The sequence below is a fragment of the Macrotis lagotis genome, chromosome X, assembly GCF_037893015.1.
Source record: "Macrotis lagotis isolate mMagLag1 chromosome X, bilby.v1.9.chrom.fasta, whole genome shotgun sequence".
Taxonomy (NCBI): domain Eukaryota; kingdom Metazoa; phylum Chordata; class Mammalia; order Peramelemorphia; family Peramelidae; genus Macrotis; species Macrotis lagotis.
The window spans coordinates 79426003-79451973 of record NC_133666.1 but is presented as its reverse complement, the minus strand read 5'-3'; the positions used below and the strand labels follow the sequence as shown (position 1 = coordinate 79451973).

The following is a 25971-nucleotide window of genomic DNA, read 5'->3' as shown; positions in this document are numbered from 1 at the left end:
AGAGAGAATGAACTTTTAAGGGAAAGATTGAGAAGTTATAGGAGGGAAGATTTCTTATCCTTATGAGTGGCTGGGAAAGACTCCATGTTTTCTCCATGGGTTGGGGGAGGGGGTGGTGAGATGGACACCTGGTGATCTTGATCCCAAGATGATGGCATCTTGTTAAAACTTGAACTCTAAACTGAGTTCAGCTGAGGAGTGCCATGCCCATGGAGAAGGGGACACAGGAGACTTCAAGTGCTTAAGCCTTAAAAGGAAAGAGACCCCACCACAGGTGGGATATGTGTTTGGGAAAGGAAGAAAACATAAAATTGGGAGATGGATGGATTTATTGAAAGGAAATCATGTTTAGTCAATGTCTCTGCTCTGGTCACATGGTCTTAAAGTGCTGACTAACTCGTTTTTAAGGTTAACCCATTTCTGAACTGGAGTTTTGGGAAACTCTCTGAGGGTTTTAAAAGAGGGGGAATTAGTACTGTTACATTTTGACAAAATTTGTACAGATGGGGAGGAATAAATCTAGATTGTTAAAGTGGTTTGAGATTTTTAAACTATTGTAACACCTTTGGGTTACAGGAAAGTAATATTGTGTTACTAAGAAGAAAAATACATAATTTTGTTATCAGGGATATTTACTGATTTCTTTTGGGGAAAAGCTCTAATTCCTTTTAATGTTAAGCCTAATAATAACAATTGTATTTTTATTTTGGATGGAGTTTTTGGAATGTGAGTGCTAGATTCTCTGTACAAGGTAGTTACAGTTTTTATCAAACGAAACTGTTGGGAAGTTTAGTTGTATAGTTGATCACAAACTAAATGAACTGAGGTTTCATCTAATGATTTGGTCCTCTGTCATCAGATAACCATGGCATAAGTAAGAATTGCATTGGGGTTATAAGTGTATCCTATTATCAGTTTAGATTCTTGGAGAATCTGGGTACAACTGATGTGGGGGCCTCTGATGGATGACTGAACAAATAGCAACTGTGGGGTCTCACTGTAAGGTAACTTATTAATGAGTAAGATGTGTTTATCAGTTATGTAATATTCTTTTGTAACTGCAGAGAGATTATATTATCTCTTGTGAACATAAAAGCTATTTGAATACTTTAATGTTAAAGTCTGGAATTAACATGTGATTGCTTTGAAGGGGTAATAAGGAAAATATCAAAAATTATGGGGAATCTGATATGCCACCTTTATGTAGAGATAGAGTAGATATGGTTTCAGAAAAAGAGATGTCGGTCTGGAGATCAAAAGCCTCAAGTAAGAGGTAGGAGATGAGGTCTGTGGGGCCAGTCACAGAATAAAACTGGTTCAGCAAGGACCCAGGAAGGACACTCAGAGGTTTATGTAGGGGATTCATTAATTGGGACCCATTAAGTCTATAATTGGAATTCAGTGAATTGGACTCACTGGAAGTTCTAATTAGGTAAAACAACTATCTTAGATCATGGAACTTTTAATCAATTTTCTCTTTTTTATGTCAGATACCAGAATGGTCAGAATAAAGGAAATGTTGCTGGGTCAATGTGTTCTTCTTAGAGCCAAGGAAGCCAATGGGCTGAAAATGTCAGGTGACAGGGATGTATAGTTGAAGAGGCAGCTTCTCAGTATGGCCTGAGGCTGGACCCCTTTGACTTGATTTCCCCAAAGAGACATATGAATAATGTCTCATCCAGAATAAATCTGGCCTAAGACATTTGACTGCCCACATAACCTCTGCCTGGACACTGACATTCAATAATTATATACATAAACGAATTTTCTGTTGATGTCCTAGATCTTTATAGTAAAATGATAAGCAAATCTTTTAAAGAAGTTTTAGGTAAAGTGGATTTAATAGCCAGATAGGTTAGGTGTGTGGCTCTGACATCTGCTATCAGGTACATGTTAAGATAGGAATTAAGTTTCCTTAACTTTTATGTTAGAGGAGATATATAGGTAAGAAGAAGAAAAGCAAATTTTTAGGATAATTACAATTTCAAGGTGTAGTTTAAGGAAAGGACTGTGAGTCAGATAAGTATGTCAGAAAAAGGAAAATCTATGGCATATCTGGGAATATTTTGGGAAAGAAAATAATCCATTTTGGTTAAGGATGTTTGAGTCATTATTGTAATGAGAGGAAAAGGTTAAGAAATGTATATACTACAAGTTTAAGTTAATGTGATAATTCTCAGTGGAGTCTACTCATATAGTAAAACACTTAGGAAGCTTATTGTGTTGAAGTGAAGCATGTATATCAATATGACAGTGAGTAAGGCAAAATGGAAATTGTAATAAGCTCCAGAATCTCACTTTCTTGTGATGAAAACATGTGTTTTGATCTGAGTAAAGTGTTAAGCAATTTATTCACCAGAAGATCTCAACAAGTCACCTGAGTTAGAGAGAACTTTTTGGAACCAATTCAGAAGATGCATGAGGACATTGGATGTCTCCAGGGAGAAGAGAAGAGAAGAGAAACACTGGACCAATTCATGTCCACCATCTCTCACCTATGTGAACATTGTTTAGTCAAGAGGTCTGTAGCTATAACTTCCCCTTGATTCTGTAAGTGTGACACTCCTCCTTATGCCCCTCTCCTTCCAAACCTAGCCACTCATCACCATCCTCCAGTGGTTCGTATGTTGGTATGACCATCAACTCTTCCCTCTCCCTCATTTCTCACAACCAATCTGTCACCCTATCCAGTCAAGCCCACCCTCACAAAATCTCTCAAATCTCTCCCTTCTCCTTTATTTCTCTTTATTCCCTAGGTCTCAGTTTTCTTGTCTGCAAAAAATGAGGGGGTTGGCTTAGATGGCCTCTGAGGGCTTTTTTAGCACCACATTTTGCATCCGATGCTCCTCTCTGACCCTCCCTCTCTTCCTCTGGAGGTATTCATATGTATAGTTCCTGCCTCCTAGGGCCTGGAGTGAGGATGGCACCTTTTAACCATTAGAGCCAATGGGGTTTCCCCAATTCCTTGGACTTGTAGCCTCAGAATATTTCCTCTCTCCTTATAGACAAGCTCGCCCTCTGAGGTCTCTCCCATGGCCCTGGGAGCTCTGAGAGTGGTGGATGGCATCTTCCTCCCTGGAAGGACTTAGCAATGAGTCAGTCATTGGCAGGCTTGGGAATGTCACTCTTCATTCTTTCATTGGCATCATTTAGAAAAATGTTAAGTAAGACCAGTCCTATCCTGATCTCTGAGGGATTCTACTATTTATACTTCTCAATGGAAAGAAGAATCTGTTTATCCCTTCCTTTTGTCTCTTTCTTTAGGCCAGCTCCCTGTCCATAACAAAACATTCCTTCAATTTCCTAGTGAATCCACTTTTTAAAATAGCATTTGGTATAAACCCTTGCCAAAGGCTTTCTGGCACATACCTGCCCTCTCAAATAAACCACATCTACCAGTTCTTCCTTATCTCTACATTTATTTACTCTTGACTAATTCGAATAGATTACTCAGGCATGATTTCTTTGGTAATTGATTAGATGTGAGAGGCATATAACTCTCCTCCTGCAGCATGGAACTCTTTGTTCTAGGAAATGATCATTGGGCCCCAGCCAAACAATCCTAAAACAGACTGTCCTCCTCCAGGTGGCAGGAGATATTCGGCCAAGCCTAAAATTTCCAAGGTCCCACAATTATCACCTGGCCTTACCTGGGCCCTTTGCAAGGTGACTGTCATTTTGGTCTCACCATGACAAGCAGTTTGCCCCCCCCCTCCGTATTATTTAACCATTGGATTTCCTACATAGTTTTTTTTCCACTCTCTAAAAATGTTTATAGGCCAAGAGAGGATTGATCAGAGCGTCATCAAATATTGAAGCTAAAAGACATACAGCAGAACAGAGAATGACAGAGTTGGGAAGGACCTGAGAACAGGAAATGTCAGATCTGGAAGAACATCATAGAATGTGAATTGAAAAGACATACAGCAGAACAGAGAATGTCAGAGCTGGAAAGGACTGTATATTAGGTTACCCATCCTCCCTCCCTCCCAGGGTCATCATAAGGAGAAAAAGCAGATTGTCTGTTAAAAGCCTTGTTCACACTTTGAGGAGCTAGCTATACATATTCTTTTTTTTTTTTTTTTTTTTTTTTTTTTTTTTTTTTTTTTTTTAGTTTTTTGCAAGGCAATGGAGTTAAGTGGCTTGCCCAAGACCACACAGCTCGGTAATTGTTAAGTGTCTGAAGCTGGATTTGAACTCAGGTACTCCTGACTCCAAGGCCAGTTCTCTATCTACTACGCCACCTAGCTGCTCCTATACATATTCTTAAAAAGCCAGTCCTGACAAAGGTGCTTATGGCTGATCATGGCTCACTGGACCACATTTCTATTTTGGGAATGAAATGCCTTTAATCGACTGCTCCATAAGAGGCAAAACATTTTATAATTAGAATATAATTTGAAGGACACAGGTCTGACACTAGGATCTGTTCTCATGTTTCTCCTTGTTGTGGGACCTTGAACAAATCACAACCTTGCTAGGCTGATAGAATGTCCTCTGGGGTCCCTCCCATCCAGCTCTGAAATCTGTAGCCTCTGTCATTCTCTTGGTGGTACAATTTCAGATGGCATAGCATGCAATCCTGCTGCATAGGTGGCAGCCCTTGTTCCCCCCACCCAAGTTCCACTCTTGATTTACCTGAGATGTAGACCTTCATGACTCTCTCGTCTTTGCCAACCTTGTTGTAAGCCGTGCAGAAGTAAATGCCAGAGTTTGTGCTAGACGTGATGGTGAGTGTACTCAGGGTCTGAGGAAAAAGAGAGATGGCATACTGCAGTTAGGACCATGGCTTTGACCACAGGTCATGGGAAAGACAACCTTTTGGGATGGGGCTGGTTGCCAATAATGGGCTTCAGGAGATGGGTTAGAGACCTGATATCCACCATTCACTTACTCAACATGGTTTTGTGCCTGCTGCTGTTGATGAGGAGGGGACCTGATATCTGCCCTCAAAAAGCTTACAGAGTGATAGAGGTAAGCCCCTCACACAGTACTCTGAATTGTAGCGACTCATCGAGAGTTCTCATGAGAGAGCATTTCTGGCTGAACAATGGGGGGGGGGGGAAGCATAATTTCCATAATTCCTCAAAAGCTTGTTAACAGAGCTACTGTCAATCATCAAGCAAACATCTATTAAGCACCTACTATTTGGCAAGTCCTCAGAAGTCTAGTTTAAAATTGCCCACCTTTTCCAGTGTTCTCCAGACATTTTTAATCATTTGCTTCATTATTAAAACATTTTTTAACACATTTTAGCACATCTCCCTAGCATATATATTTACTTATAAATTATATATGCACTACAATTCTAACCATCGTGGACATACTAAAATTAGACAAGAAAGCATTGTTAAAGGTCAAGATAAAGATAAAATATAATTGGATCCTGAGGCAGTAGGGAGTCATTCCATAGAGGGGCTTTGGATAAACCATTCTGGCAATTTTGGAGGATGAACTGGAGTGGGGAGTGACTTGAAGGAGGCCAACTTCCCTCCCCCCCACCCCAGCAGGCTATTTCAATGTGTTAGGTGATGAAGATCTGTCCCTGGGTAGGGACAGTGTCAGGGGAAAAAAAGGAGCATATTGGAGAGATGTCAAAAAGGAAAAATCAATAAACCTTGACAACAGATCAGATATGGAGTTGAAAGAAAGAGTGGAATTCAGGATGACATGGAAGCTGTGAACTTGGGGACCTAGAAAAACAGCAGAATACCCAATAGAATTTTAGAAGTCTGGAATAGGAATGGGTTTGGGGAGAAAGATAATGTGATGTGATCTTTGGTGATCACAGCCCACACAGGTCTGTTCAACTGATGAGACTTACCTGGATCTACCCAAAATGAAAAGGGGCTGAGGCAGGGCTGGTACTCACTGGTGACTACTCGAGAGCTCTGTTGAGGGGCCCCTATGGCATTCAGGAAGTGATCTTGGGGGGGAGGGGAGGCAGTGAATATATGGGCTGGGGGATATTCACAATGATATGTGGGTGTTTTAAAGACAAGTCCTACAATTGGTTATTATAGGGAGGCTATTGCAACCCTTCTTCTCACCCTTTAATTGTCCAGTCACATACCCTTTGGGGTCAGGACATGGCTGCCACAAAGGGCTAAGTGACTAGCAGGGTTGGAAGGGAAGAAGACTCAGAAAGTATTCTGGAAGTAGTCTAATGGAAAGAACATTCAACTTGGAGTTAGAAGACCCAAGTTTGAACATTAGTTCTACCACTTATGAATCTCCTAGAACTGGACCTGGCTATCAAGTCCAACATTCTCATTTTACAGAAAAAGAAACTGAGGCTCAATGAAGGGAGTGATTTGCCCAGTAACACAGGTAATTAGTGAAAAGGCAGAATTTGAACACAGGTCCTGGGACTCCAAATTCAGGACTTTCCTCTTGGGTCTCACTTTCTCCTTTTGTTAAATGAAGTAATTAAACCTCATTACATAATCTTTCTATTCCCTTTAGCTTTTACATTTAATGCTCTTTATTCTAAGGTCTCTTCCAGTTCTAATATCTTCTATACTATGTTCTAGTGCCCCATTCAGCATGGTTGTCCCCCATCCTATGTTCTGGGTCCTCGTTCAGTTCTAACATCCAGATAACAGCAGATATACCACCAACTGACCCAAACAGTGCCCCAGAATACTTCAAAATAATGGTCAGAGACAATTGTTGAGTGACTCAATCAAGCCATCAGAACTCCTGAAAAATGTTTGGAGAAGGAACAGGGTGAATTCTTCGAACTGTGAGTTGATGAGTTGGCAACAGACCAGACTGCTTTATTAAAAGGGATGGTCTGTGAGCATCTTGAAAGGAAAGCCGTGATTACTAAGCTCAGACACGAACAGGTCATGGTAGACCAACTTCATTTCCGAGACTGGCGGCTCCAGGGGATACCAACAGCATGCTGGGCCTTAAGCAAAGCATTTGACAGTGAGAGAGACTGAGATACACACACAAACACAGAGAAAGACAGAGAGACAGACAGAGACAGAGAAACAAAAACAGAGAAAGACAGGGAGATACAGAGAGACAGAGAAAAACAATCACACAGAAAGAGACAAAGAGAGGAGATAGAGACACAGAGAGGGAGGGGGAAAAGAGAGAGAGAGGAGACAGATAAGAAGGGAGGGAGGAAGGGAGGGTGAGAAAGAATAGAGACAAAGAGAGGGAGAGAAGGAGTACACCATGAGATAGGTGATACCACAGTTTGGGTCTGTCCAACCATCCTTCTTACAATCTACCTAAAAGTATTTTTATATTTGTATATATGTATATTTATATATGAGGGTTAAAACTAGCCTTGAAGGTACAGTCAGAGGGCCTGAGTAAGTCCTAGCTCTGTTAATTACTATCTCTGTGACCAGGGACCTCAGTTTCCACATCTATCAAAACTAAAGGGCACCACTTGATCTGAGGGGATCTTCTAGCTTGGGCGCTTTAAGTTCAGTGTTCTAAGTCAAGATGCCTTCCAGATCTAAGATTCTAATTGGTAGAATGAAAAAAAAAAACTTGGGACCAAAAATGTTGGGAATGAATTCTTACTGCTAAGGTCCCAGTCTTCCCTGGTATACCATGTGCTAAGTACCCACCAGTGGATAGAACACTGCACCTGAATTTAGGAAGGCCTGAGTTCAAATTCAGTCTCAGATATTTACTAGCTGTATTATCCTGAACCAGTCACTTCACCTCTGTCTGCCTGTTTCCTCAACTATAAAATGTTGATCATAATGGCACTTACTTTTCCTAGATTATAAATGAGGATCAACTGAGAAAATATTTGCAACATATCTGGTATACAGTAGGCACTTAATGAATGCTTAATAACTTCCCCCCATATCTCATGTTCTAAACTCTGCCAACCCTGATATTCTCTGTTCTAAGACCCCATCCTAGCTCTGGCATTGTCTGTTGTAAGGTTCCCATATTCTGATAACCTGTGTTCCAAACCCCACCCTTGGCTCTAATATTTTGTGATTCTTTAAATCCTCTCCAAAACAAGATGAATGGGGGATTCAGGCAAGTCAGACATAATTGGGCTGATTAAAAAATAAACCTTTTTTGTGAATGGAAAGAACAAAACCTTCAAAGAGAATATTTTAGTTTCTTGCATCCATCATTAAATCCATGAGATGCGAAGTCCTGAACCAGCACAAGGGCCACCTTTCTTGGGCATGGCCTTTCCCTGCACTGGTGACCTAGAATATGGCCATATCCTCTAGGTAGAGGCTGGCACCTACTACTTCTGTCTCCTCCCTTCCCTGTCTGTTCCCCAAAGAGCAACATTCCCCTCCCACTCCTAGGTCAGAGATCCCAGAATATGGAATCTATGCACAAGGAACCATGGGCTGTTAACATAACAGAAGTGATTACATAAGAGGAGCAGATGTTTCCACAGATGCTCAGAAGCTGTCTAGATAGTATGCCTTACTTTTTTATCTAATGCTAAAGAGAGGGTCAACAGCCTTCATTCAGCATTTTTTTCAAAGTTTATTTTATTTTTCCAATTATATGCAAAGCATTCAGTATTTCTTGATTGTGTTTATAGATTAGGGCAATTTGAATTATGCCCCCACTATTTCAAGGTCAATTCATTTTTTTCTAGCTACAGCAGGGCAGTTAGAGGGCGCCACAGCACACTAGACTTATACTGAGGAAGACCTGAGTTCAAATCCAACCTCAGGCATGTCCTGGTTGTGTGATCCTGGGCAAGTCACTCTACCTATGTCTGCCTCAGTTTCCTTATCTGAAAAATGGGGATCATAATAGACCTCTCTCCCTGGGTTGTTGTAAGGTTAAAAAAAAGCACTCAGTACAATGTCTGGCACAAGGAAGTGCCATATAAATGGCAGCTATAATTATACTATTTAGCTGTTTTTATCTAGTTAGAATCACTGGGTATGTTGGTATTTTTGTATTGCCTTCTTCATTCTTTGAATGCATTTTATCTTTTGATGGAATATTATTCTATATGAAGGGATGATGAATATGAAGAATATCTATTCATTATAGCTATGTGGCATGATGATGCCAGATGCACTATAGCTTTTAAGGAGATCAGAACAATTACTCTTTGGAATGTTCCTGTGGGAAGAAGTGGGTTTTTGCCTCCATAGCTGATCCCTTGGCAGCCCCTGTTTTTCTGCTATTTACAACACCACCAAGGATATCATGAGCATCAATGAAAATGCCTATAGATATTTTAAGCTCATGTCAATATGATATTTCTTAGAACTTTACTAAATGAATGAGTGATATATTACTGAAATGTGAACATTTGGTTGGGTACCATACCTTTTTCCCCCTCCCTCACATGTGCAGTGGATATGTTTTTTAATGTATCCTTTTTAAAAATATTATTAATTTATTTCTTTACCAATTATTTGCAAAGATAGTTTTCAACATTCATCCTTTTGCAAGTTTTACAATTCCATGTTTTTCTACTACCCACCTACTCCATGGAAACAAACAATTTGGTTTATGAGCTTGTATAATGTATCTTAAAGGACATACAGTAATGTGACTGATAAACTAATAATTATATCTACATTAAAATGACAGATGTCTCATTGCTACTTGTTGAAAAAAATTAAAGAAATAGGGGCAGCAAGTTGGTGCTGCAGTGGATAGAGCACTGGCCCTGCAGTCAGGAGGACCTGCGTTCAAATATGGCCTCAGACACTTGTTACCTAGCTGTGTGACTTTGGGTAAATCACTTAACCCCACTGTCCCACAACCTCCCCCCACCCAAAATAAAATAAAGTAAAATAAGGAAATAGAATATCTTTTGAAAAAAAGATATTCATTTTAGTGCATGGATGGACATATTTTTTCTTTCCCTCTTATTGTCTCCTGCCCTTTAATCCTTTATTCCTGCCTTTATTCCTCTTCCCATACTGCCCTTCAGGCTTAAGAACTTTCTCTGGTCCAAATCATCTTAAAATCCCTTCCATTGAAAACCAAACTCTTCCTCCCTCCAAAAATCCATATCAAATGATGTCATATTTCTATGGTGCTCTACATGGTATCTGGCACCTAGTAGGTGCTTAATGAATACTTTTTACTTCTCCTGCCTCTCCTGAGGGATCATTTGGAGTCGGGAAGATCTCGGTTCAAATCCTACCTCAGACACTAGATGTGTGACCCTGGATAAGTCCCTTGACCTATCTCGGCCTCCATTTCTTTGCCTCTAGATGGCCTCTAAGGTTCCTTCTAGGTTGTCTAATGATCCTGGGATACCTTGAAGTCTCTTCCACGCTCTACTGCCACTAATTATCTAGTGATGAACAAGACCTTATTTCATAGGATGCAGAGTAGGATGGGGCCTTAGAAACAACTTCCTTCATACAAAGGAGGAAACTGAGGTTCAGAGAAGGGACATTACCCATCTAAGGTCAAGCAGTTAGAGAGATGGTTGGTCTATCTATCAACTGGACAACACGTAAGTATCTCAAGTTAGCAATTCAATTCACAAAGCACGTATTAAGTGCTTACTATGGACCAGGCACTATGCCAACAATACAAAGGCTCCAACTCTGCCATTTCCTTCTCCAGATCATTTTACAGATGAGGAAACTAAGGCAAATCACTCCAATATCTTTGTCAAGAAAATTCCAAATGGGATCACAAAGAACTGGACATGACTGAACAACAATAAAAGTCTTTTTGAAAGAGATCAGAGAGCTGCATGCCTTCCATTCTCAAAGGTCCAACTCAAGTGCCTCTTCTCTGAATTTTTCTCTAATTCCACACAGAAATCCTAAACAGGCTAGTATGTAGACTTGCTAGGCCCTTTTGATGTGCCAAAGTTTGGCATCTGCTATCTGACTATAAGTCCCAAAAGATCAGGGACCAGGTGGTCTGTTTCTCTGTATCCCCCAATAATGTTAAGAACAGTGTTAGGCACTTTGCAAATGAATCACATATGACCTTGGGCAAGTCATTTCCTATCTAAACTACAAGCTCCTTTGAAAAGACTCAAATAGTCACTCTTGAGTTGGAAGGGAATAGTCTGTCTAAAAAAGGAAACTGAGGCTCAGGGAGAAGCAACTTGTCCAAAATAACACAGAGCCTGGATTTTGAGTGGGAAAAGGTAACTGAGTTGGACCTCAGAGGATGCTTAGAATTCTGAGTAGAGATAGGGAGGTAGTATATTCCAGGCAAAGTTTTTGCAAAGGTTTGGATGGAGTCAGGAGGTAGAAGTTTGAATTCTGGTAATGGGTAATAAATTGATCTATTTAGTTAGCTTATGAGATACATTAAGAAGAACAATGTGTAATAAGTCTGGAGGAATAAGTGGGAGCTAAGCAACATTTCATCCTAGAGAGTTCAGTGGCTCCACCAGGGGACACAGGGAATGAAATGAACAGACATCCTAGATTTTAGGAATGTTCATTTGGCATCTGCATGGAGGATAGATCAGAGAAGGGTTAATAATAATGGGCTTTACAGTATGCATCTCATTTGACCTTCACAAGAACCCTGAGAAGGAGGTACCTCTCTGGCTTCCTGTAATGGCCTCCTAATTGGCTCCCCTCCAGCTTCTTCCCTCTCCAGACCATCCTCCACACAGCTGCTAAAGGATTTTCCTAAAGCATTGATCTGATTATGCTACTCCCCTACTCCAGAGGCCTCAGTGGCTCCCTATTGTCTCCAGCTTTTAAAGCCTTCACAGCCTCATCCCACTTATCTTTCCTGCCTCATTGGATATCATGCCCCCTCATCAAATATCATCTCCACCTCATGCATTCTGCAATCCCAACAAACTGATCTTCTCTCTGTTCCTCACACATGGTGCTCTATTGCTGTCCTTCCTCAGTTCTCCTTCTAGAAGCATCCTTCAAGGCTCAATTCCGTGGGTTCTTCTCATAGAACCTCTCCTTTCTTTTAAGATGCAACTCAGATATGATCTTCTGCATGAAACCTTCATAGACATTCACCTCACACTTTGCTGTAGGTTAGATAGGAAATGACTTGCCCAAGGTAATATGGTTAAATAGAGGCAAAATTAGACCTACAATTTAGGTCTATGTCATGCTGTTAGAGATGGCTCCCTCAAAAGACTGAGATCATACCAGAAGGCAAATCTTAATAACCCTTTCCAGGTCCCTGACTCAGTGACCACCTCTTCCCCATACTGACCTGGTGAGTCACTCATCAATAATGATCATCAGCAAATATAAAACCATGACTCAGAAATGAGGCAAGCAAATTTGGTTGCCCTGACAATTCCATATGTTTATCTGGCCAATGTTTTGATACTGAGAAAAGAGACACACATGTTAAAAATGGACCAAGGCAGCCAAGCTGCATTCCAGATGTCTATAATGGGTGTTTTAGGACATGTGTGATGGGAATCACAGCTGGGAAACAGAGCAGGATGCTGAGTCCAAGTTGAATGAACGTAGGTTTAGAGGTTTGAGAGCTGGAGGGAGGGATCGATCTCAGAGGTTGCTGAGGCCACTCCTTTCATTCTACAGAGAGGGAAACTAGGGCCTGAAGAAAGGAAGTAACTTCCGATAGTGAAAAACCCCTCCCTTTCCCCAATATCTTTTCCATCACAGATTCAGAACTGGAAGGTCTTTAGAAGTCACCTAGTCTAACTTCTTTTGTAGCCCCAAAAGAAATGAGTTACCCAAGGTAACACAGCTCAGTGGCAGAGCCAGAATATGAACTCCGGTCCTTTGCAGGCCCCAGCAGCCTTTTCTCTGCACCTACTTCTAACCCCTGCCAGGCAGTCCCAGGGCTGGGCTCCACCAAAGTTTCCTTCCCTCCTCATTAGCAAGCACAGCTGGTGCCCTCCATGGAAGTGCCTAAGCTGACCCAGAGATGTCTTCTGACTCCTTCCCACTTGTCTGCCCACTCACTGCCTTGGAACCCCTGGGTGGGCCATGCTTGGGAAGAGGCAGAAGAAATGTGCCTGGGAATCCAAAGCTGCCATTCTCTTCTACCTGTTTGACCAGAGCCACAGAGAGGAGACATCCCAAACACTTTATGGTGATTTTGGACTGTGACCGTAAACATGCATATATAAGGATGATGGGAAAGTACTGGGGGAAGTGCAGTTGAATGCAAAGATCTCTGATTTGGGAACTGGAAGGCCTGGATTTAAATCCTGGCTTTGCCGCTTATTCCATATGTGGCCTCAGACAAGGCCCTTGACTTTTATGGGCCTCAGTTTCCCAATCTTACAGGTGAATAGAATTGAACTCAATGACTTTTATGGTTCCTTTCAGTTTCAAATTTATAATTTTATGACTTTATGACTTGTTTTACAGAGCAGGAAACTGAGGCTCAGAGGCACTTGGTGTTTATGGTCACACAGCTAGTACATGTCAATCAATCAGTAATCAAGTACTCAGTAATAATCTACCTGCCTCAGGTGCTAGAGATACAACGTTATTTAGTCATTTCAGTCTTGTCTGATTCTTCATGACCTCATTGGGGGTTTTCTTAGCAAAGATACTGAATGAGTTTGCCATTTCCTTCTCTAGCTTATTTACAGATGGGGAAACTGAGGCAAATAGGTTGAAGTGATTTACCTATGGTCATAAGAGTTAGTAAGTGTCCAAGACCACAAGGGTAGCTGGATGGCACAGGGAGCACTGGTCTTGGACTCAGTAGGACAGGAGTTCAAATCCAGCCTCAGACACTTATCACTTACTAGCTGTGTGACCTTGGAAAAGTCACTTAACCCTGACTGCCTAGCACCAAGGGCCATGTCCAGTCATCCTGATTCATATCTGGCCACTGGACCCAGATGGCTCTGGAGGAAAAAGTGAGGCTGGTGACTTAGCACAGGCCCCCTTCACTCAAATTTAGATACCTCCAGATACCTCCCTGTTGGTATGATCTTCTTCCAGAATGAAGGACAAATATCATCATCATCATCATCATCATCATCATCATCATCGGGAAGATGAGTCTTACCTACTTTCCTACACAAAATGTGGGCAGTGGATAGAGTGCTGGGTCTGGAGTTAGCAAGATCCGAGTTCAAATCCAGTCTTGACACTGGCTAGCTGTGTCACCCTGGGCAAGTCATTTTACCATGCTTGCATTCATTTCCTCATCTGGAAAATGAGCTGGAGGAGGAAATGGCTAAGCCCTCCAGCATCTCCACCAATAATACTCCAAATGGGGTCATGGAGTATTGGACATGACTGAAAAATGACTGAACAACAAAACCCAAAATCTTACATTGCATTTCCCTCTACAAGCCTTCTTGATCCTCCCAAGTTGTTGGTTCTTGCCTCCATTTCTCACTTCCCCCCCAAATTACTTCCTGTCTACTCTGGATGAATTCTATTTTCTCCATGTCTGTGCTGTATCCCTTCAATGAACAGAAACTCTTTAAGGGCAGGGACTGTTTTGCTTTTGCCTCCATTTCCCCAGACATAGCACAATTCCTCACTTTGAATAGGCATCTTATAGGCTTGTTCAACTGAATCCTAGCATAGACACTTGGGTCAGTTGGTCTTTGGGAAATTAGGCAGAATTCTAAAGTAGAGGGCAGGGAGGATGCTGAGTAATCATTGATCTCCTTTTCCTGAGGGGATAAGTATCCAGTAACAGGGGAAAAGGGTCTGAGTTTAGCTTCTCCTTGTTCATAAGGGGGTCCAGAAAAGCCCCTCACATCTTCATTATTCTCAGACCCAGCTTGACAAGGCCAGATGAATGACTTGTCAGGCTATGCAAGGATTAAAATTGTCAATTTCCTTGATTATTTATTTCGGGCTGGACATGAGAGTCTGAAGGTCACAGTTTCGTCGGTGCTTGGGGAAAGTGATACCATCTCAAAGAGGAGGAGAGGCCTTAAGGCTAAGCCAGAAGCTTCCAAATGGAGGCTGCCAGCTTTGCCTCAGAACACAATGGGATGCAGACTGAAATCAGAGCTGGGCCTCATCGGCTTTTCTTTTTAATAAGAATACATTTTCATCAAGGGACATGTCCTGTGGAGAGCTGTTGCCTCTGGGTCAGATCTGAGTGAGTCCATCTGAGGGCGGGTGGGTGGGAGGGAGGGAGGGAGACCCAGGGGCTCCCTTGGGGGCTGGGACCTGTTGAAATTGACCAAGATTTCAGATCTGAGAAAAGGAAAAGGAACCATACAGAGGTGACTTGATAGGATGCATGATGAAGAAGAGAAGGGAGGAGGAAGAGGAGGAGGGGGAGGAGCACAAGGGAGGAGAAGGGAGAGAGAGGAAGGGGAGGAAGAAGAGGAAGAATAAGAAGGGGGAAATTCAGGTTCTTTGACTCATTTCCTGAAATCATCACAGAACTATCTTGGCATGGGAGAAGACAGTGTTGCAGTAGTAGAAAGAGGACGTTATCTTAAGGCAGATCTGGTTTCTAGGCTTCTTGCTGCTACTTAGCCTGTGCATACATACTCTGCTAAGTAACCCTGGTGTGATACTGACTGGACAGCTCACTTCCTCATGTGTGCCTCAGTTTCCTTCTCTGTAAGATGGGATTAGGTATCCTCATGTTGGCTCTCTTACAAGGATTTTGTGAAGAAAACCCTTGATATGCCTGCTTCTGACATTTGCTAGCTTCATGACTGATCACTTTGTCTCTTGGGGTCTCAGTTTCATCATCTGGAAAATGGGAGTAATCATCCCTGTCCTGCCTTCAAGTCAGTGATATAGGGAAGAATCAAAGAATGGGTGGGGATTATTTGGCAAGTTATAAATCACCTAGTAATTGGGATATCTGATTTCTAACAAATATACTTCTGCCCCATAGGAGGTAATTTTCTTAAACCCTCATTCCTTGTTGAAGCACCACAATCTACATGAGGCCTAGGCTGAACCCCTCTGCCTTCCCCCCACCCACATTCCAATGTGCCATAGTAGTGAGAATTCTGACCACAGAGGCAGGAAAATCGAGCTTTAAGTTTTGCCTCTTGTTGCTGTCGTTCGACCTTCATTCCCGAAGAGGACCAATGACATCACAAGGTCGTAGGTGAATTGTATTTCAGAGAGGCAGATTTTTACAAAGTCATCAGCCTCACTCTCTCTTCCTGAGTCATCAAAGTCCAGTGGCAGGACATAAGTCAGGATGACTTGCCATGGCCCCAGATACAGTGAATGACCTTGGGCTCTCTGATACCAAGACCAAGCTGTTTCAGTCACCTTCAGGATCATTGGAACAAACTGTTTTCAGCTGCTAGGGGAAATCTTCACATGTTTGAGGTAGATGCCCCTCTAACTCACCAGTGAGTTTGAGTCCTGATGGTTACCCTCAATCTGAGTTAACTGTCTGCTGAAGCAGTGATGTAGCCACTATGCTCACTAGAGTTTCTTGGAGCCCCAGGAGAGAGATGGGTGCTAGGTTGATACTAAAGATAGATGAGCAGCCCTCCTACCAACTGCTGCTTGTCCTTCCTAAACTCCCTGGTACATATTGGCCAGGAAGCCTTAGGCTAGTCACCTACCCAATCATGGTTTGCAGAAAAGGTGCCAAACTATACCAGTAAAGAGATGTTTACTTATGTGGGAATTTCTTCTACGAATTAGATCATGGGTACAGACCCTATCCCTAGGCTTTATTTTGTAAATAATTATGTATGTTCATGTTGTCTCCCCTCCTTAGATTTTGAGGTCTTTGAGGGCAAGGACTACCTCTTTTATATTCCTAGAGTACATTATCTGGCACAGAAGTGGGGGACTGATAAATGTTTGCTCATTGACTGATAGATTGTAAATAGACACTTCAATCCTTCACTGATTGATTGCATTCTAAGTTTTGAGTGGTTGACACACAGATTACAGTTCCGTGAGGCCTTCACGTCAAGTTGCTTTTGCCAGAATCAATTTTCATGAAGTTAGTGATAGTGATAGACAACAATTCAGTCATGCCCTCTGCCCCCTCCCTATAATCTGACCTGCCCAGCCTTCATCAATAGAGGTCTCAAATCCACAAAATGAAGAGCATACTCAACTAGTGTGTTGCCTTGTTTTATTCACTCATGACAAATTTCTAGCAATTGTGGATTGGGGATTTCTGAGAAGGGGCCATCCTTGAATAGTTCCCATGGCATGGTTTGTACAATCAAGGGGCTTCCTCTACTCCACAATGAATCCTGGGGAAGGGAGCAAATGGAGGGTGCTATTCTTCATAAATGAAAATTTGGTTATTAAATGGCTAATGGGCCTTGTCCTTGGAATTGTTTCTACATTCACATGTCAAGAGTGAGAGCACTAAATAGCTGGGAGGGCCCTTAGAACATGGAATGTCAGAGCTGGGAGGGGTCTTAGAACACACAATGTCAGAGCTGGGAGGGCCTTAGAACACAAAATGTCAGCTGGGATGGGCCTTAGAACACAGAATATAAGTATAAGATTCTTTTCTAAAGGTCTTCCCAGCTCTGACATCCTGTGATTCTGAGATAGCATTAAGACATGGGGACCTCATGCTAACTGTCATGTCAGCCTTGGACCCTTGCTCTCTAAAGCAGAGCCCAGAACTGAATGGCAGCCAGGCTCAGTGGCATGTATCCCTACTGCTTTCATGATAATGCATAATGCAAGAATGAAAGGTTCAGATCAGTCTGGTTCTCCCTGTTCTCCCTCTCCACTACCCCACTATCCCCAGTTCCCTAGTCTGTTTTATATTATACTCACACAATGAAAACCTCCCTGAGAAATGCCAGATGGCCTGGGCATCCCAGGTAGCCCCTACCCCTGGGGCAGCTGTTAACCCTGCATTTGGTCAGACTAGCCTTTGGGTCAGGCAATTACTGAAGGTATGAATGGAGAGGACAGTGTGCTGATGCTTGTTGCTAGGTATCAAGTCTCTAGAGACCCAAAGCAGGAATGGGGATAAGGGGGAGGCCTTCAACTAGACTCCCTGCTGAGTTCAAGGCAAAGCACTTTCTTCTTTCCTACCTTAGTTTCCTATTTTATGAAAAATAGCTATAATACCTGTCCCTTTCCTTTCCCATATCCTCAGGGAGATTTTCTCTCCTGAGAATCCCAGATTTTGCACTGAGAGCAGCCACAAAAATCACAATAGTCCATCCCTTCCTCCATTTTATGGAGCCCCTTCAATTCAAGATCTGATGCCCATGTCTGCCTTTGGATATGCTACTTTCTTTTTCTAGGCCTCAGTTCCTTCATCTATGAAATGAGAATGGGGTCCCTTCCAGGTAGAAATCCAGAATGCTATATGGAGTTGAGATGCACCAAACTCCCTGAGAAGGGTGAATGGGACTAGCAAGGAATCATTTTGTGAGGAGGGAACCCAAAGCCTTGGCCAGGCAGTGTTCATGAGAGTAGTCTCTGCAGCTAGAGGTGCTGTAAACAGAATGTGGGGCTTGGAGTTAGGAAGACCTTAGTTCAAATCCAACCTCAGACACTACCTAGCTATGTGACTTTGGGCAAGTCACGTCACCACTGTCTAGCTCAGTTTTCTCAACCATAAAAGAAGGATAATAACAGCATCTCCCTCCCCAGGTTGTTGTGAGGATCCAATGAGGTCATCTTTTAAAATTGATGACTTAGTACAGTGTCTACCCTGGAGTCTTCAGAATATCCACAGCAGGTCCTTAATAAGTGTTTGTCTCCTTCTTCCTTGTTCTAAACAAAACTGAATCCCTCCCTAGCTTTCAAAGTCCATGTAAATGTCAACTCTTTCAGGAATTCTTCTGGGCTTCCCCCATCCAATCTCAACCGATCCAATACCTCATATTCTTTAGGTTGTTTAGTATGTCACCCTGTTTAGCTTGGGATCAGAAGGCTGAACCAAGAGCAATGTGTCTAAGTGTCCAAGAGATTTGTTTGGGCTCAATATCAGGAAAAACTCCTGGGCAAGGTGAGCTGTTTCACCTGGGAGGCAGGTGGCCTCCCACCCTAGATGCCCAGATGGCTAACTGAAGGAGATTCTAAAGTTTAAGTGAGATGTCCTCTGTGAGTCAGAAAGGCTGTGAAGTTGGTGTGTAAAGCACTAGACATCTGGTGGGGACGGGGGTGGGGGGAGCACCTGCTTACCTGTCTCAGACCTTTTCTGCTATCTCACAGCACCTCACACTAATCAATCACTTCCACCTTCTAGGCCTCACTCAAGCCATGTTTCCATCACCCTTTCCCTGCTCATGATTGAGAGGCTGGACATTAGAGACTCCATGGTAGGGTTTTTCTGCTATGTGGTCTTGGCTGGGGGGCTGTTCCATATGTCCACAGGTGGTTGGCAGGGTGTTGAACTTCATGACCTCTTAAGCTCTTTGCATGGTTTCTTGGCCACCTCTTCTGTAACCACGACCCCTCCAAACAACCTGTGATCACTATATCCCCTCAAGCATCCCCAGTTCCCAAGATTCCATGAGCTCTTAACTGCAACTGTGGCCACAGCAGGCATCCCAGGATACAGACAGGCAGTTTGGATATTCTTAAGACTCTGGGGTAGGCCTGACCCCTGAGGCCTCAATGAAGGCTCTTAAAAGGGGAAGGCAACATCACTTCCCAATGTTTATAAATGGCCAAGACTTAATCAAGATCCCAGGCCTGGAGAATTGGAGGAATGTGAGAAGTTAGCAACTTGCTGTTGGCATCAGGGCCTGGGAAGTGGGGCTCGGGCCTATCCCCGCCTGGGCCTTCTCATGTCTAGGCTGTGAGGTCGCAGATACCACCAGCAGTCCCCATTGGAATCCTACCTTGTTTCTATCCCCATGCAGTATAATCATCTCCTCAATGGAGTGGATTTGCTTGACAGGAATCAGGCCTCTTTGAGGGGCAGCTTTAGAAAGTTCCATTCTCTTCCCTCGTTCCCTGCACCTGGGGAAAAGAAGGGAAGGATTTACAGTCTTGTTATGGTTACCATTCACTAAGCACATCATTAAAACCAGACCCTTCCAGACACCTGAGTGAAGACACATCATGTGGGCCTCATCTCCTTTGAGTTAAGTGGTGACTCTGTAGGCCTATCTTGGGGGGGGGGGTGGGGCTAGTCTTCCCTTTTCTCCTTCACTGGTCCCAGTCTCAGCACAGCCCATTAGACTCATGAATTCCACTTCTGGCAAGAATGACACCCAAACAGTTCTGTGGCAGTATAGGGAGAGTAGGCTATGTTATTTAAAAACCTGGGTTCAGTGCCCTTCCAGCTCTAGATTTAGGGTCCTGGGAAATCCCCTTCCCTTTCCTGGATCTGCTGAGACTCGAGCAAACCCAAATAACAATCAGTAATATATGATAACTGAATACAAGGAACAAATCAAATGCTACATGAGATCCAGGGGGCAGAGGAGGCAGCCCCTCCTGCAAGAGATGGCATTGAAGTTGGACTTCAACAGATAGGCAGGAATTTGACAGGTTGAGGAGAGGGATATTGTCTCCTAGAGAGGCAGCATAGCTCAGTGGAGAGGGTACAGTATATAGTCAGAAAGACCTGAGTTCAAATGCTGTCTCAGATACTAGCAGGGTGACTCTGGGCAAGAAACTCAGACTCCTGGGCCTCAGTCTCCTCCTCTGTAAAAAGAGGCACTTAGACTCAATAGCCTCTAGGGTGTTTTCCAGCTGTTGATCTAGATGGGGACCTCTGATCTGAGGCAGGATACGAACCCATCTTGCCAACCCCAGTGCCTTATCCTCTATACCATGTTATCCCTATACTGTTTCCAAGAAAGAACAAGGGTTTGAATTCTAACTGTGTAGGATCTCTCATTTTCTCCTCTCTATAAAATGTTGAAGTTAGATTGGGTAAGCTTGGATGTCCTTTCTAGCCCTGGAAGTCTGTGGTGCTATGAAGGGTTCATCTTTGAGAAGATTATATTTGATGTGAAAGCATGAGTGTTAGTTACATTCCTTCTGATGCACTGGGTTTGACTTGGGGTGGTTTTGTACTACTTCATCTCCTAACCCCTTGCAGCTCTGATCCTGTGGCAGTCTGTGCACAGAGAAAAGAATTTAGAAGCTGACAATGGGAGAAGGAGAGATGACTGACAGCCCTCTGGACATCTGTATCTGGATGGCCCATAAGCATCTCTACCTGGATGACCCAGAGGCATCTCCAACTTAACACAACCAATAGAGATCTAAGTATCTTTGCCTACTTGTTCTCCCCACCCCCCACAACCAAACACACCCTTTTGCTTAATGTCTTAGTATCTGTCAAGGGCTCCACTATCTTCCCAATCACCCAGGCTTCCACACTGAAAGAGTTTACCTTACCTCTTCACTCTCACTTAGCCCCCATATCTTATCAGGTGCCAACACCTAGCTTTTCTAGCTACTATCCATTGCTTCTATCTGTCCTTTTCTCTCTGCACGGTCCAACCACACTAGTCCAGGCCCCCATCTTCACTTGTTCCAACTATGGCCATAGCCTCTAACTCAAGTTTCTCCCCTTTATTCAAAAGTTGATATGTGAACATGTTACTCTCCTGCTCAAGAAATGCCAGTGGTTTCCCACTTCCTCTGAGATCAAAAAAATTTCTCAGCTTAGCATCTAAAGCTCTTTACAACCTACCTCCTATCTGCATTTTTGTCATTTTTCAGTTGTGTCTAACCCTTTGTCACCCACTTTTTTAATTGGTTTATTGGTTTTTATAGGTTTATTGGTTCTTTATTGGGATTTTCTTGGCAGAAATATAGAAACGGATTGTCATTTCCTTCTCCAGCTCATTTTACAGATGAAGAAATTGAGGCAAACAGGATTAAATGACTTGCTCAGGGTCACACAGCTAGCAAGTGTCTTCTCTGTCTACTGCAACACCATCTAGCTACCCCAGATTGCATTTTACTCTCCTCCACAAGAGATAAATAACCAAATGAGATCACATCTGTAAGTGGTTAGTACAGTATTTGGCACATTAATGACATGCTACTTCCATTCCCTTCCCTTTCCATGTTCTTTGTTCACTATTCTCTGTATACTGTGTTCTTGCAGACCATCCCTCCTTAACTCTCCCTCTCTGAATTCCTTCTTCCCTTTAGGTCTTAGCTCAAACACCATGTCCATTAAGAGGCTTTTCCCAATTCCCTCAATGGTTTACACCATCCCCCCATCATAGTGTTTATTTTGCATAGCTTGTATTTCCATATCTATGACAAATTCTGGTTTCACTCCACTCTCTCCTTCTAAAGAATTTGAGCTTCTAGGGGGCAGTAGCTACTTCTAGTCTGCATCCTCAAAACAGTGCTTTGCACATAGTAAGTGCTTAATAAGTCCTTCTTAATTTATTAATGGGGGGAGTCTTTCATCTCCCATATTTGCTAAATCAGAATGGAGATGAGAATGGGGAGACTTACTACTGGGGCTCCCTCTTCTCACTTCAGATGGAATGTAGGACTTGGAAGGGAAACATGGGAAAACCACCTTGGGAACCTGGACCTGAAGTAGCAGGAGGCTTAAGAGGGAGCTCTTTGAGAGGGCCCCAGCCCTCCACACAGGCAGGACAGCGCATCAAAGGGCAGATTTATAGGGGTCACTATCTAAGGCCCGCCATCCAGAACAAACCCTGGTTAATTTCTCAGCATATTGCAAGTAGTCAATCTATCTTCCCAGCAGAGAAATATGCCGAGGGGCTGTCATGAGAAAAAATGAGACTGGGACATTTAATAAATGCTGATTGCTAACATCAGGGGAGGGCGGCTGCCTGTCTCTGACTGAAGGATAATGCTGGCCAATTTAGCAGTATTCCTGGGTTCCCCAGACCTTTTCAGACATTAAGTTGTGTTCTCTTCTACTCCACAGAAAACAAACCCAAAGCCTGAGCCAGTGGCCTGTCTAGTCACTTAGTCCTAGCTCGGCACCTAGGTGGCACAGTGGCTAGAGTACTGATTCTGGAGTCAGGAGGACAGGTAGGTGTTTGAATCCAGCTTCAGACATGTATCAGCTGTGTGACCTTGGGCAAGTCACTTAGCCTTGACTGCTTCACATCAGGGACATCTTTAGTCATCCTGATTCCTATCTGGCCACTGGACTCAGATAGCTCTGGAGGAGAAAGTGAGGCTGATGACTTAGCACAGCACCCCTCACTCACATCTAATTCATGTGCTTGTTGTGGCATCACCTCCCTGATGTCATAGTCTTCTTCAAGAATGAAGGACAAACATTATTATTACCATCGGGTACAATGTAGCAGAAGCTCATCCCCTCCTTGCCCTGAAATGGGAGGCTCCTTGTGATCTAAGGCCTGGCTGGTCTAGGAATGGATGTCATTTTTCCCAGACTGGGCTATTTGGTGGGACTGTATACTGGATATATATTAGTTCTGTAGTGGGAAGAGATCTGGATGTGGAGCAAGAGGACCAGTTTCCAATTTCATCTCTCTGGGCTTCATTTTCTTCCTCTGTCCCATGAGGGGATTGGGCCAGCTAGTTCCTTATAATTGATATTCTATGACCCTATGGTCATAATGACCATATGGTCAGTTATCAGGAATCAATCGCCATATTGTATAATCATCATTGCCATCATAACTTAATTTACTTTCATCAGATGACTGTGCCCATTTTATAGATGAGGAGATAAAGAGCAGAATAAATAACCTCTCTGATTTGCCCAGGAAGGCAAGAGTTGGTATTTAACCTTAGGCTTTCTAACTTCTAGTCAACTCAGGATCCCACAAAGCACCCACTGTCTCTCCCTGGGTTAACTTTCCTAGATGACATCTGCTTAGGTAGCAGGTTTAGCTTTGCCCAAAGGTTAGAAAAAAAGATACCTGGATGCTTAATACGTGTGTGTGTGTGTGTGTGTGTGTGTGTGTGTGTGTGTGTATTTTTAAAATTTACAGTGTTCATCACTTGGAATTCATCTCCAAAGGTCCTCTTGCCCAATCATTGAATCCATACCCATGTCAACAGTTAGAGGAGACTTAAAGTAACACCCAAGTCCATTATTTTATAGATGGAGGACCAAGGTAATAAGGCAAGGGAATAGATGAGAAAAGGCTATAACCCTACATCCAGCTCAATGAGTATATGTGCCAAACTCGATCCCCATAGATGCCATCACATCCACATGGCATCTCTCATGGGATGCCAAGTCAAACTATACTCATGTAGGAATCCCTTCTCCATTATCTGTGACCAATGGGCATCTGGTTCCTGTTTGAAGACCATTTCTAGTGAGACAGTGAAGCTCACTCCCTCCTGAGGCCTCCCTTCCATTTTGCTTGGGGACATGCTGTAGATCATAATACTCATTGGAGTAATGGGAACTTTTCTCATTGCAACTCAGTAGGATAAGAAATAGTAGCTGTGCTGTTCCCATACGACAGATGAATGAACATCTGGATCCAAAACTGGGTTCAATAAGCCTGTGTAAAGTTGTGAGTATGCATGTACATGTGTGTTGGGGAGGGGAGGTGAAGGAGTAATACAATATGAAAGCAGAGGAATCAAAACAGAATAAACTCAAAAGAAACCCAACAAGCAAGAACAACAAGAACTGGGGGCTGAGGATACTATGAGGTTGTTCTTTGCTCTTATCAACCCTGAATGGAGGTGCACAAGGGTTAGGGGGTATTTTTTTTTGCTACATCAAAGGAGATGGGAATTCTGAAAAGAAGTGGTGAGGAGGGAGAACCCTCTCCTTGTAGATTATAACTCTCTATGAATGTATGCAAACAGCACCAGGTGTAGCCAACCCATAACACTCAGTCTCCCATCTCTAAACCTTTGTCTGGCTTTCCCATGCTTGCAATGTTTCCCCTGATCACTTCTGTCTCTCTGAATCCCTGGCTTCCTTCAAGATTCAATTCCAATCTCACATTCTGCAGGAAGCCTTTCCTGGACACCCCCCCCCCCCCGCCCCAGCTGCTAGTACCTTCCTCTCTGAGATGACTTTCTGTTATATTTCAGGTAAGAGGATCATATGATAAAAATTCTGCCATGTGTCATCATTGATTACAGAGTTGAAGAGAGGTCGATTGGAGGGACCCCCCCATCATATTGAGAATCCTAATGACTTCAGAGGTTTTCCCCCTGAAACCATGGTAGGTGTTCCCTAGTTCAGTGGGTCAATGGAAAACTCTGGTGATGGTCTGGGAATGGTCAAGGGAGAGGGAAGGAGAGCAAAGGAAATGAGATAGCATCGGAAATAAGGAGGTGGGCAGGGAAAACTTGATCATTTCCCCCAAAGATCCTTTCTAGCATCTGGTGGGAAGAGATAAGGCCCCCTGAAGTATTGCAGGGGGTAGCTAAGATTTCAAGGGCTCAGGGAAGTTGGCTGGAAGGGTATTTTTCATGGTCTACTTTTATTCCCAAGGGAGATAGCCAAGACTTTTTTTTTAAATCTACTAGAGAAGGAGAAAAGTATAGTCAAAAGACAAAGAAATTCTCTCTCCAACACACACCTGTATGACCTCTCAGGGCCTAAATCTTAGCTTTCTCATCTGCAAATTGGGGCTAAAAATGTCATCCTAAGAGGCAGATTGGTATAATGGATAGAGAGCTCTCCTTGAAATCAAGAATATTTGATTTCAAGTCCCATCTCTGATCCACGGGTGATGTGGGCAAAGTACACTGTAGCTTCAAAGCAGCAGGAAATGGGAGCCAAGGCTGCTTCCTTGGTCCAAGATAGCTGAACCAAACATGGAGAACCTTCAGGATTGGTTCTCCAATAGCCATCTATTTGTGCTGGAATTTGGGGAGAAGAAACCCAGACACTTACAAATTACTGCTGGGGATGCAAGGTTCCCAAGCCCATTGGAAGGTGGGTGGAGGTGTACCACTAGCTGTACAGCGGAGGATGTGTTCACTGCCCAGAAACACTGGCTGAGTCTTGTTCAGGTCTGTCTCCTTTTCATAGATCTTGGGTTTCTCTGGAAAAAGATAAAACTGTCAGTTAATAAGGATCACAATCTTGGCTCCAGAAAACAGGAGGCCTTCTTTCCTGGAGAAGTGGGGGCCTATGGATAGGGAATGTTGCATAAGCTATTGGACAATGCTGGTTGCTTCTGCTTAACTGGATTTCTTTGCAAAGATTCACTGGGTAGGCAGTGTTCTAGGAGGAGCCTATCAGGAAACAACCACC

The 25971-nt window shown here is 43.1% G+C and overlaps 1 protein-coding gene across 1 annotated transcript in view; it reads right to left on the bottom strand.

Annotated features, from left to right (window-relative positions):
• LOC141502480 (vascular endothelial growth factor receptor kdr-like) overlaps positions 1 to 25971 on the bottom strand; it is a 203848-nt gene that overhangs the window by 59288 nt on the left and 118589 nt on the right. The window contains exons 10-12 of the mRNA XM_074207234.1: positions 25609 to 25759; positions 19649 to 19769; positions 4639 to 4747 (exon numbers count right to left, since the gene is read on the bottom strand). Of these exons, the coding sequence (XP_074063335.1) occupies positions 4639 to 4747; positions 19649 to 19769; positions 25609 to 25759 (381 nt within the window). The remainder of the gene's footprint in view (positions 1 to 4638; positions 4748 to 19648; positions 19770 to 25608; positions 25760 to 25971) is intronic.